The sequence below is a fragment of the Bidens hawaiensis genome, unplaced genomic scaffold (assembly GCF_021521415.1).
Source record: "Bidens hawaiensis isolate Kalapana, Puna unplaced genomic scaffold, B.hawaiensis_p1.1 tig00027866_1, whole genome shotgun sequence".
Taxonomy (NCBI): Eukaryota; Viridiplantae; Streptophyta; class Magnoliopsida; order Asterales; family Asteraceae; genus Bidens; species Bidens hawaiensis.
This window is the reverse complement of record NW_027494530.1, coordinates 191,329-205,170: the sequence shown is the minus strand read 5'-3', so window position 1 is coordinate 205,170 and position 13,842 is coordinate 191,329. Positions and strand designations below refer to the sequence as shown.

The 13,842-nt window shown below is 34.4% G+C and overlaps 1 protein-coding gene across 1 annotated transcript; it reads right to left on the bottom strand.

The window, feature by feature from the left end:
- Positions 1-7,851: 7,851 nt before the first annotated feature.
- LOC143576076 (uncharacterized) lies at positions 7,852-11,702 on the bottom strand. The gene is made up of 7 exons (XM_077060269.1): positions 11,610-11,702; positions 11,205-11,452; positions 10,261-10,416; positions 9,442-9,598; positions 9,225-9,367; positions 9,077-9,112; positions 7,852-8,445 (listed from the first exon to the last, which is right to left on the bottom strand). Exons 1-7 carry the CDS (start codon positions 11,683-11,685, stop codon positions 7,948-7,950), a joined length of 1,314 nt encoding a protein of 437 aa, XP_076916384.1. The 5' UTR covers positions 11,686-11,702; the 3' UTR covers positions 7,852-7,947.
- Positions 11,703-13,842: the final 2,140 nt, after the last annotated feature.

Below are 13,842 nucleotides of genomic sequence, written 5' to 3'. Positions count from 1 at the left end.
AATAATCAGAGCCGGCCCAACCTTTTTGGGGACCTAAAGCGAAATGAAAATTTGAGGTCTTTATCAAATTTCATAACCCCTCTTTCTATATCGGTACTTAGGACCGGTAACAAAATCTAATACTACAATAGCAAGGAGTGGTTTGCTTGCTAGCATAAAACAAATCTTAAAACGATAGGCAACCACCACGGTCTTTCATGGACAGTCACTTAGTTTTAACTTTTAAGTTGGAAGTAAATTAGCATAACGAAGTGTACAATTAGCAATTGTTCAATCAACTGGGAAACTTAATGATAATAAATACCTTATAATTTCTACAGCCATATCCAAATTTGTCGCAGTAGAAATATAGATTAAAAGCATGCCTTTAGTTTTTATTAAAGAATGATTGTAGCAGGTATACCAAGACTAAAAAATTACTATGTTTCAAGCCATATGAACAAGATTTATTTATCTAGTTTATTCTTTGGAATAGTGACATGCTTTGGACAAATATACAGTTAATCATAGAGTATTCAGTATTCATCCATATATTTACAAGTTTATAAATTATTTCCTACATATATACACACTAAATTCCAGGTTAAACCACCAAAATCAACTATGCATCTTAAGAACAATAATATTTAAAATGAAAAAAATGAAAAAATCAAAAAATATAATACCTAAAAGTTACAATATATATCTGTGCATGTTCATATAAGTTGTAAACTTAACACCATGTAACGCTTTTGGCGCCTTTTGCGTTTTGATAAGAGTTTTAAAATTAAAAAAACCAAGATGGTAGACTAATAAATAAAAACTAAACGATTCAGAAAACCTAAATTCTAAATAATTCAAAGAAAGTAGAGTTAATTTCACAATGCTCTAAAGACTATTGAAATCAAAACTAGAAACCAAAACAAATTTCAATAGAAACAATGCTGGACATATCACTAACATCAAATGAGATAAATTTATCGGATTGGTATATATTAATGGGTGTGTCATATAGAACTAGTATCCAATGTAATTATGTCAGGAAACTAGGAAACTACATACGATTCATCACTATCCTCCAATCAAGGAACACTAAAATATTTAGGTCAAAAATGGGGGCTCTTGAGATGTGGTGGCCCTAAGCCCATGCTTTACCCTTTTAAGCTGTTGGGCCGGCACTGCTAATAATCCGTGTGACAAGCCTGCTAGAGCAAGTTCAAGGTTTGTAAATGTATGAGTTAATGGTTTCTCAACAATTTTATTTATGTATTTTGTGTTAATTGTCATTGTAGTAATACTTCAAATCCTAAACCAAAGTGCATTTAGAAGGTTTATATGTTGAGTTTTACTTTGGGCGCCTTTTGCTAAATATACGAGTTAGCTATTGTTCTATATAATTTTGGTGATGCTAATTTTTAATATTTGATTTTGCTCAATTTGATGCTTATGTAAAGAGTTTTTGAAAATACAGGAGATGATATTACTCTAGGAGTTATCTTACTGTAAGCTACATTGTATTGAATTTATTTGTGAACATAGAATTATATAATCCAGATTGATAGGAAACAATGGAAGGTGGTAGAGATGGTGTTGCAACCCTTGAAAGAAGGGACTCGGTTAAGACAAGTGCTAAACATGCTGATGAACCTGGGGATGCCTTCTACTTTTCTAGGGAGAACAAGTGACAAAGTAACACTAGATGACTGACTGGAAGCCACATTGGAAGCGAGGAGTGCTTTGCTAGTTAATCTTGCAACATTTGTTCGTTTTGTGTTTATATGTTTGATAACTTAGTTTGACACTTATTGCCCATTGTTTGTAAACATTTGGAATAAGTTTAAGATGATTGAACTTTTAATTAAAGTAACAATACTTTGTTTTTTACATTTTATGGTTTTATTCTTATTTTATACTATAAATGATTAATGGAAATTATATCACTAAAATTAGTATGAAATTTACCTGCAAATGATTAGTAACACAAAATTTTTGCCACAAAATATATTTTTATTGGCAAAAAAAAGTGCCACTAAAAGCTCAAAAAGTTTGTGCGACACATCTAAAAAGTGCCTCTAAAAGGCTTTAGCGTCACCGCTTCTAGTGACACTTTTTTTGTATGCCGCACATTCTTATTCGAGACTTTAGTGGCATTTTTTGGTTATTTAATGACACTTTTTGTATGTTACTATACGGCATTTTTTTTGTAATGAAATGAATGCAAATGACCTGGGAATTATATTCGATTAATTGAATGAACGTATATGAACACATGTCGTGTAGTTTATGTTGTGTTGATAAATGTTCGGACTTCAGTAATATATTCTTTTGTTTTTGTTTCAATATCTTGATAACGTTAGGTCAAAGTCCTTCGACAATAATATGTTGAAATTTGAATGTATGAAATGATGGAGTTAGGCTGAGGGGTGTGGGGGGCTCCAACGGGGGCGCGAGTGGGGGCTCCAGCCAATAATATTGTGACGTGTGGCAGAGAGAGAAACTGGATAAGGTGGGTGTTGGAGCTCCCGCTGGAGCCCCTGGCCCTGGTGTGGAGGGGCTCCAGCAGGGGCTCCAGCGGATTTTATTTTTTTATTTTTTTATAAATATATTCAAAAAACGTATTATTAAAAAAACTCATAAATTATTAAAAAAAACACACATTAAAAAAAACACATTAATATCTAAAAATAAAAAAAATTAAAGTACTAAAAAAACATTATTCTTATTCTTCGGCTTGGTCTTCTTCGATCAACCTCTTTCGGATACGTTCCTTTTGCTTTTCCATCAGCATTTGATCGACCGGATTTAGGTTACTGAAGTCTCTTGTAAGGAAGTCCAAATCTCTCATTCGACTTTTTTCCTTTTTGTCATTAGAGACCACCTACATGTTTTTAAAAAAAGGTTTGAAAGATGGGTTGATTTTGGGTTTTTTTTGAAGTTGTGGTAATTGTTTTATGTGATTTTGGGTGTGGTATGTGATTTTGGGTGTGGTAATTGGTTTAGGTTTATATATAGGAAAAACAGATTTTTTTTTAATAAAATTAAAGAGCCCAACGGCTCATTTCTCATCCCAACGGCTCTTTCACGCATTCCCATGTCCCTTTACGCCTCTTCCTTCACGCGAACAGGCTTGCGCCTGCTTTGAAAGCCGTGCTCGCGCCCCTCTCGCGCCTCGGTGGTGTGGTGCTCGCGCCTGGGGGCGCGAGCGGAGGGGCTCTCGCGCCCCCGCTGAAGCCCCACACCCCTCAGCCTTAATTGACCTCGTACTATTTGCCACCAACCACCCAACACCATGATTAAAAACAATATCATGCTGATTATTCAATATTTTATTTTGCATTTGATGTATTTTATAGTTTTCATCAAATCAAATATTTTGTATTATATAAAAGCATAAATGACGAGTAAGATATGTGTAGTGGAACTAAGTGAAATCAATATCCATACGATTAAAAAACCAGGATTGAACAAGAGTGAGGATTAACTAAAAAGAAACACACATATACCATAAACATGAATAAAAACGGAGACACCACTCTACAAACTCTAATTTTGTTGAAGCACAAAACTAGAATACACATGCTTTTCAAACACGACTTTAGTCTACACATTTATATTCATAATTTCGACGATGACAAATTAATTTTCATGCTTCAAGCAATATACGTCGAGGGTGAACCCCCAGGGTGAACTTTCTTGTTCCCACCATTTTTAGCCCCGACGTTTCTTTTCTCACAATCTTGATTCTTTTTCTCCTCCCTTTGCTTATTTTTCTCCCTAATACGCTCTTGTTGAGCATTAATGTGTGCAAAATTGAAACCAATGGACGACATTGTTGCTAAACTTAAAAGTTATTAGATGTACTTAGTGTGGTTTTTAAAGATGGTGAGATGAAGAGAGTGTTGTTGTTGCCTTGGTATTTATAGGGAAAATGTTGTCTTTTAGACCCATTAAACATTTAAACCACTAGCTAGCACTTGAAAACATCATGTGGTTAGTTTGGTGGTTTAAGCACCTTTGGGTCTTTGTGGTTCTTATAATATTAGAGCCATGAATGTGTGTATAGTTTATGCCTTATCACATTAAAAGTGTTTACTAAAGGAGGTTATGCATAGTTGGCTATTGCTTGGTGAGCACTTAATTAAACTATTTTGAGGCTAACCTGTTGGTAGCTTTTTTCCTTTTTCTGCTTTGGTTTGTTAAGTGATCACTTCTTTCTTTCTGTATGTTTTTGCTTCTTTTCTTTCTTCTATAAATATTTGAACTCATAGTTGAATATGACGTGATTGTTTTGATGTAATTTTACAAATTACACTATTTGATAATAATTGTACTTATTATATTAAAACGATAGTTATGAAATATGCGAAACTAAAAGTTTATCATATATTTTTACATTGAAATGGAAGTCATACGGACAATAAGTTGAGCCACGAACACAGTGGTTGTACACTGACTTGAGCAACATCACCACAACACATACTGGATGTTAGCATACTATATATGCCTTTAGCGGGTATAGGTTAAGCATTAGCGCCTTTAGTTGGACATCAAGATAGTAGAAGTAGGTTTGGTTGTGGATTGTCAATATTGCATATTTACATGTTTTCTGTAATCAAGTAAACTTGTCTGGTTTATTGAGTGTATAAACCACGAACTCACCAACTTTTAAGTTGGCGCACCCTTACCTTTTTAGCATGTTTTTCAGGTAATAACAGGGTGTGATGGTTTATTGCTTTTTAAGTGTGTGTAGGGCTCTGGGCTTGCGGCTTTCTAAGATGCCATGTGTTTTAGATCGAAGACTATAGATGATGCCTTGGTTTCTTGTATGGTTGTTTTACGACATTTGTTGTGATGGATGTGGATGTTTAGACTTATGTTCTTGTACTTTTGGAGCTTGTGTCTTTGTGATCAGATGTAGAACCATAAATCAAAGATTTAGTAATTCGTAAGTTTTATTTTGCTACACTTCCGCTGCTTTGTTTTGATTTTCAATCGTCTCACCCCATTCTCTGGGTCTGTGGTGTGATAAAACCAACATTAGGCAACGATGAAATGTAATCTACATAAATTTAGCATTGATAGGTCATGGTTATGAGATCAAGTTGTGCAACTTTCCTTCGTTCTTTGATGATTAAGATTTAAGAACATATGTGTATGAACTTTTTTTTCTATTTTCCAGTACTTTTATAATGTAAATTCCATATTTTGGGTTAAATGGTCATTTGGTAGCCTCTTAATGATTCCATTAAAATATTATTTATGAACCGTTTATAGGTAGAGTGTGTTTGATTTACTTACGAGCTAAGACACCTTTTAATGTGTAAGTTTTTAAAAACAAGCTAACACATTCACATACTACCTCATAATTAGTCAAACCTCTTAATGATTCATCACAAGATTGTCAAACAACCCCTAAGTCGATATTAAAACCTTTTATCGAAATGAATACAATAAGAGCTTTCTCGCCTATGTGGTTTTATAATAACTTATCCACTAATTAGTAATTAGGTCCCAAAGAAAGGCTTCCAGCATTACTATGAGTCTTTTCTAAGAATATTAAGTTCGATTTAGAATATAAAATTGTCAAAACCCTCTGGTGGATGATGAAGATCATACCCATTATGGTTGATATCTTATAACTTATGCGTAAGTAATAATTAAAGTATTACATTGAAATAGTGGCAAAAAAAAATACTTTTATTTAATTTAGTGATAATTTAAATAATTAACTTGGCAAATAAGATTACTTTTAACATTGTGACAATGTGTTCCTTGAGTTCGCATAATCTAAGGAATATATATATATATGTAGGAGAGGGGTTAACATTGTGACAACGTGTTCCTCAGTCATATCCTCCGAGAAGTGCTAATTCCGTTTAATTCGCTCATCCTAAGCTAGTTTGGGTATGACTCTTCCCATCCTCTCCAAAATATGAGTCTCAAAAGCGTCATATGTATGTGCAAGTAAAGTGAGCAATTTCCACCCGCATATTCATAGTTTATATATATTATCATAAATAATTATAAAATGAGTTTTGGTATATCAGTTGGACCCACTTGCATACTTTAGCTATAGTATTAATCTATTTTAAAGGTAGTTGATCTAGGTTCGGGTGGCTTGCATGTTGGCCAAGATATAAATATCAAAAACAAAATAGGGTAACTAATAAAAATAAATAAACACCACTGTGTGGTTCTATAGTAGGAGTTGATGAATATATCACTTTGTCAAATAATAAAACACTCCTCGCTTATGTTTATTCCACTAAGTTTGACTTGAATAAACATTTCCAAAATACCCTTTATGCATGGAAAATTAATAAAAACTAAAAAATATAACAAACTCATTTTATGAACTATTAACTTTTTTTTAAAATACTACAAACTAAATTAACTGTAAAATACTAACTAATGCATGTCTAATTAGTTCATGCTTGCTCTCCTATTAATTAATTACGTGTCCTATGTTCCTACTTCTAAATCTAGAAATTATGTTGATAAGTTTGTTTCCATAGAAACAATGGCGTCGTCCCATGATCCCGCATAATTACGGTATCATTATGACGAGACTCGAGAGACCTTAAGGATTTGTTCCATGAAGAAATAATTGAGCCACAATGAAAATTTGGGAGTGAAATCCATGAATATAACCAATTCTTTGAAGATCATCTAGTATATGATTAAGGATAGTTGCAAAGATTTATTCGCCTTAAATTTTAAACGAATTTGGTTTTAGAAACAAGACTTGTTACAAAATAAAAACTACATAATTACTAACTATTACAACTTTATAATTTAAACCCTATAATGTAAGTGTGACCAAGATGAAATCACATGAACCATTTGTGTGGGGTACGATCTATGTAATGACCGCTAAATATTATACGGTATTCATTACTCAATTTTGTCAAATTTAGTATTTAAGGTGTGTTTGGGATTCCTTATTTAAGGTGAAAAGAACTTTTTGTTATAAGTAGAAAAGGTCTTGTGACTATTTGATAAGGAGTTTAAAAAAAGTGTTTGTATTAATATAAGTCAATAAGTTATTTTTTAAAAAGTGTTTGATTTAACTTATTGATGTAAAATGACCAAAAAAGACATTTTTATACAAGTGTAGGATTTGGTGGAATAAGGGTGGAAAGGGTATTTCAAAACATATAAGGAGATAAGTTAGGATATCCCAACTTATTCAAAACCTATCTTTTAACCTTATCAATAAGGAGAAACCCATAAGTTCTTATAGGTTCCCAAACACTAAAATGGAGAAAAAATGACTTATTCAATTTCATAAGTTATAAGAAGAGAAAAATAAGGAATCCCAAACACCCCCTTAGTGTTTTCGATTTATACCGGTAACCACTTTAGTTTCTTCCAATGGAATGAATATTGTTAAATGTCATGTCATTCCTTCAGCTCCAACTAAATTAAAGTTTTTAAAAGTAATAGAATACTCTAACTGAATTATTGTATTAAGAATAATCTTAAATACTAGAAACTAATAAATAACTAATAAACGAGCTTTGTGCCTAGCTCGAACTTAAAAAATTACTCGCTAGTTGAGTATGAGCTTTAGAAATAATGCTCAACCCCACTTGGGCTTAAGCTTGAGCTCTATGTAAGTTCAACAAACTTGGCTCGAGCCTAGTCGAGCTCGGGCTTAGCTCATTCACACCTGTAGTTTCTAGGTTCAAGTTCGTTTTCATCCTATGAATGTGAAAAACCAACATAGATAAGAAGTTCTAACTAATCCTTCTAACATGGTCAAGTATGAAGATTTGACATTCACAATATAGCATGCAAATATCATAATACAAACTCGTCACTCACATGACACATCCCCCCTTTAAGCCCACCAATGTACACTATAAGTCTATAACTATCCTTGAACAAAACAATAAAACAACACATTATGACAATTTTTCTTTTTTTTAATAAATTAACCACAAATAAATATCAAAATCGCACCCCTCACTGCGACTGATGAGGGTGGGCATAAAACATCATCCCAGGCGGTTGTAAAGGTGGTGGGGTGGGGGCGGGGGCCATAGACGACCCCTGATGAGTCACAGGAACCATCATATAAGACGGTGGTGGAGGCGTAGGCATTGGCATTGGCGGTGTACTGACACCGCCATACGGAAATGTGGTGGCAGGTGGTTGCAAATATTGGTGTGAAGGCGGTTGCATAAATTGAGGTTGTTGGGAGTTTGGTAAAAGCGGTTGGTAAGAGACGGAAAGAGGGGAGGTTTTCGTTAGGCCTTGTTCGGCTGCAAGTGACGAGAGAACAGATGACATGATGTATTGAGAAGAGGTTGAAGCTGTAAGTCTATCTGCAACTTGTGCTGCTATGTTAGAAGCTGACTTTTTAGGAGCATCAACAGACGGTGCTTTTATGTCTGTTATGTAGTTTTCGTCTTCGAGACGTTTGCGCGTGTTTTTGGCTTCCTCTCTCTGCGCTTGCGCCACCTGAAAAACGTTTACAAATCATTATTAGTATGTTATCATTGCTATTACTGTTATCTTGGTTTTATAAAGTGTTTGGCACTCTGATGCGTTTTGATCACAAAATCCGTGTGCAGGCGGTACATACACCTCGCAATTACAAAGTATTAAATAATTCTTTGTGAATAATATTTAACTTGTTAACGTTTAATCAATAAAATACAAGATATTCTCTTCATCTGTGGTTAGAATTGTTCAATCGATGATCTGATTTGTTCAGATACTCGAAAACATTTGCCGAATCAGTGGTTAGATTTGTTCAACCGATGGTATAATTTTACCTAACCCAGGGTCGATTTATAAAAGCAATATAGGTGTTTGGGGACTAAATCCATAAAACTTTGGAAATAATATAAAAAATTTGGACCAAACCAGAGGCACCATCTGTGTAATTTACTCTTACCAGTATTATTAACATTATGACTATATTTATTTAATTTTTTTAATGTTTAGAAGTTAACAATTTAAAATAAAAATCAGTACTTTTTATCAAGTAACGCCTCATATACATGAAGAGCGCCTCGCACATCGCATTGTGGGATCAAAACGTTTCAGAACGGGTTTAAAACAAAAGTAAACAAGTATACAAACATACCTGCATTTGGGTGCGAACATTCTCTAACTCGGACTCCTAAAAATATAAAATAGTGAAAACAAAATATCACTTCCTATAACATTTAGTTTGTAAAGTATAATACGATAATAAATATTAATAATAACAATAACAAATGTAATAATAATACCTGGTCATTCAACGCGTCACGCAGCTGAGACACAAGGGCCAATCTATTCGCTTCAACAACTTTAAGTTTCTCTATACACTGCTTCAACAGATTTTCTTCTTCCTCGAGTTCTTTAGACAAACTCTTCCTTTTAGGATCTTTACCTGCATTCATCGAGTTTTTGGTCAACACATATCTTGGACCGTATAATAATATGTACGTATTGAATTAAACATACCATTTTTTAATGCCAAATCAATATCTTTCTCCATTTTTTTAACACGCTGAACAGCAGATTTGCATTTATTCATCTCTTCATCTTCACCGTGGTGTTCACTCACGACTAAGTGAAAAGCTGACACAATTCTCTCGGCTGTACTTCCGATACTGAGTTTCTGAGTAAAAAATAAAAATGATAAAAAGAAGTCACATGACCGCAATCGTAAATATATAATAGATGGGAAAATGTGCAGGGAACAGCAAAATTGGGTAAATTTTGGGTAGAGGTCCAATAAGGCTGGCTAAAGGGCCGAGCCCAAGTTTGACTCGGCTCGAGGTCAGCTTGTTTCGAGCTCTTTTTCAAAAGCTCGAAGCTTGGCTTGTTTATTATTTATTAATTAACTTATATACAATTTGATTAATTTTTTATATTTTTTTAATTACAGTTTTTATATATATCATAACATATATTATTAAGTATTTTTATCATTATTTTAGAATTATATTTAATACATGAAATAACTTATAAATAATAGACTCATGAGCTAGCTTGGGCTCAAGCTCGTCTATTAACCAAGCCTATTTCAAGACTTGAGCTCAGGCTCGTGTTGGTTTAAGCTCAACTCGATTCAGGGTTTTACCAAGCCTATCTCGGGTAGATCACGAGCCGGCTCGATTCAAACTTTTAACGACCCAATTTTGGGTTAGCTCATAACAAGCCAACCTCAAGTAGCTCACAAGCCAATTTGACTCGTTTACACTCCAAGAAAATTATTTTTATAAGCAGGTTGTGAGTCGACTATTATAGTATTTCAATAATAATCTGATTATTACTGACCGTTCTTATGGAACGTGAATCTCTCTTAACAATTTTCACAGAACGAGGACGTTTTTTTGAGAACTCAAGCGGTTGAGGTGATTCTTCTCCAAGCAACACAGCTTTAATGTTCTTTGCTTTGGATCCAAACACTCTTCTTTCTTCCCATATATTAACCTGACATTCACATCAATTCAGTTAAAAGCAGACCAATTGAAGTATAGGTGGCAATAATGACCTATTGTTCAGATAATGGGTTAATATGAGCAAAACATAATTGTATATGGGTTCATTTTGGTCACCTTAAACTAGTCAATGGGTCAAAATTGGGTTACCTATAATTAGTCAACAGGTCAAACCGGGTAACTGTTATAAAACTTAAAAAAAGGTCCAAATGCGTCAGTACTACTACTACCCACGGTCATATTTTTCTTCACTAACACCAGCACTCCACCCCTGCCGCCATTGACATTCAACCACCACCATCGATATCTCAAGACCACCGCCGTAGGGGGTTGTGGTGACTGGGTAGAGCACCTTTTTCTCAAAATCAATTCATTTTACCCTGAAGTGAGGTGTGGTGAAGTGGGATTGATACTTGTTTTCTAAAACGACTCACTTTAACCTGGCATGGGGTGGGGTGGGGTGGGTGCGGCCGGGTACTATTTTTGTAGAAGTAAAACAACTCATCTTAACTCACGGTAGGGTGTGTGTCGCGTGTGGGGTAAAGTGGATATCATTTTTTGTAAAACAACTCAGTTTAATCCAATTCCATTTTAGTCAGAATCCATTTTGCTCAGAACGTGTTTTGACCCGAACTAATTTTGCTTAGAACCCATTCTGACCCGTAACCTGAACCTGCCTGGTTTGCCAGGCCTATATTTAAGTAACCAGCTATAGCTTAGGGTTCGATTCTACACACACAGATAAACAAAAAAAATTAAGGCGAGTTTAAGGATGCATACGAGTCGGGTGACAACATTTTTGCCATGATCATTGCCTTTTTCCGTAAGATCTTTAACGGCTCCCGGTAGAACCTTCCAAAACTCGGTCACAAATTCGTTTCCTTTACGTTTGCTATTTTGAAGAATATCATTTGCAAGGTATAAAAGAGGAAGCTTTTGGGGCACCTCGGCGCTACGGAACTGTTTTTCCCATGTTGTGACAACGACTTCAGCTTTGCTTCGGTGAAATATGCACCAATGAGACAGTGCTATAATACAGAGTCAAGAAACACAACAAATACAAGCTATATTTATTTATTTATTTACAAGCAGAAGCTGCCTGCAGTTTCATCTGTATTATTACATATAAAGCTATTGGAGATGAAACTGATGGGAAAAGAAAAGATATAAAAGAAAAAAGGATACTTTCAATAGACTGTTGAGTGGTGTTGAGGTTGGATAGCCTGTCCGCAAGTATCTGTTCACTGAAGACGCTATTCATCCCACTTCCATATAATAATAATAATAATAATAATAATAATACCAGCAGCAAGCAGCCTTAACTGATCAACGGAATCAAGAGGATTTGAGCCCTAGAATCTGGAAGATGCAAATGCCACTTCAATTATCAGGATTCAATTTGGGGGAATTGAGAAATAAGCCCTAGTTTGTTTCAGCGTCACCGTTGATGAATTGAGAGTTTGTTATGTCTGAGAGAAATATAATTAGGGTTTTTTCTTTTGTTTCACTTTTATTATTAATTTCGGGTTGTATTTTTGGGTTTGGGTATTTTAAATCTAGAACCAAAACCCGATTTAGTTTTTTTTTTTGGTTTTTTGGGGTTCGGGTTTATTTATTGGGTTGTTTTAATCGAGTTTTAAGTATTTTATCTAGAAAACTAAAAAACTAGAGAATTGAAAAAAAACAATCGAACAAAACCTATAGAATAGAATGAACTTGAAATATAAAGAACAAAATCTGTAGAAATGTTCCACAATTGAAAAGTGTATAATTTGTAGAACTCGTAGAATAAATAAGTAATTGGAACTTAAAAGTTGAATAATCATGGAACTTGAAATTGACTGAATGAATAGAAGAGTCGAATGAATCTTTGATGAAAAACTAAACGAATGAATTTGCACCATTAGGTTATAAAAAGCATAATGGGTTTCGAATTTTCGGGATGACCTGAAACCCAAAAACGAGTAACCTGTAGCCGAACCAAATTAAAAAGGTTCTGGGTCGAGTTAACAATTTCTCATGTCGGTTTTTGGGTTGCGCATGAAAGTTACAAGCCTAGTTAGACATACTTAAAAAATTGAAACTTGAAAAAGTGGACTCGGTGTTATACATATTGTTAGAGATAAAGCTATACTATGCTAGATGTGTTACATTTAGAGCATGTGTTATGCTTACGATAAGACACATTTTTTTGCGTTGTGAGAGGTTCCCTCATCTTGTGTGTCATTTTCTATGCATCAATTCCCTCCATTGTCTCTCACCTCACCCTAAAAAAAACATCTTTCAATTATCATCCTTTCCGGCACCCTAAAAAAAACTTTGCCTAAAGAGATTCTAACTTTTTCGCTCACTATTATAAAAAAGAACGGCAAACGCTGTATATCCCCGTCAAACCAAGCACATAAATAATAAGTGTCGATCTCTCCCCAAATAGACAATAGGTTAGCTTTATAGTTAGACAACTTCTTCCTTAATTTTTCAACGAGCCCAACCCAATTCCTGAGATTTCTCAAATTCGCACTTAAGTACTATAAAAAGAAGTTTATCTAGTTTACAATTAACACTCTTTGCAAACGAAACTACATCACTTTGATCCATGCACCCCACCCCACCCCAAAAATGCTAGATTTGTGTAATTTGATTTCAAACTCGGAGTAAAAGAAACAATTTAAAGTATTAACAATAGTTTGAATACTCCTTGTCGACCACTCACCGAGAATAATAAGATCATCATCGGCAAACAAGTGTGACATAGATAAATTACCTCCTCCGATTATGTCTTATCTAAAAAACCTTCTCAGACAATATCTTCTATCGCCACATCAATCACCTGGATCATATAATAAACAAAAAAAAGACAAAGAATATCTTCTTTACATAGACCCCTCTCAGCTTGAAATTCTTTCAAGGGACTTATGTTTATCAAAATAGACGACCAATCAGAAGATAAACATGCGTTAATCCACATCAACCATGTATCTCCAAACCGAAGAAACGGCGTGATATAACATAGATAATCTAAATAAAATTAACCATAAGCCTTTGCTAAATCCAACTTCAAAAAAAAAGTAATTTACCATCAGAACGTACGTTTGAAAGTATCCACGGTTATATTAAGAACTAGTTTTTATACCCGGCGGGGTTGCTGGCAAAACTCCAGCGTTGAAACCTCGCGTTGGTAAAAGTCGAGCGTTAAGATGATGAGTCAACACGAATTCGGTCAATACTAGCTGCGTTCGTTACGATATAGACACATTAGTAAGTTTGAGGGTTAAAAACCCAAAAAAAATAATTCATTAAATTAACATATAGAAAACAAAATATTTAAGATTATGTTTATTTTGTTGGTAAACCGGAGCGGTGGCAAAACTTATGTGTTGTCGGTCCCGAGCATTGAGGCGGTAACTTGACACGGATT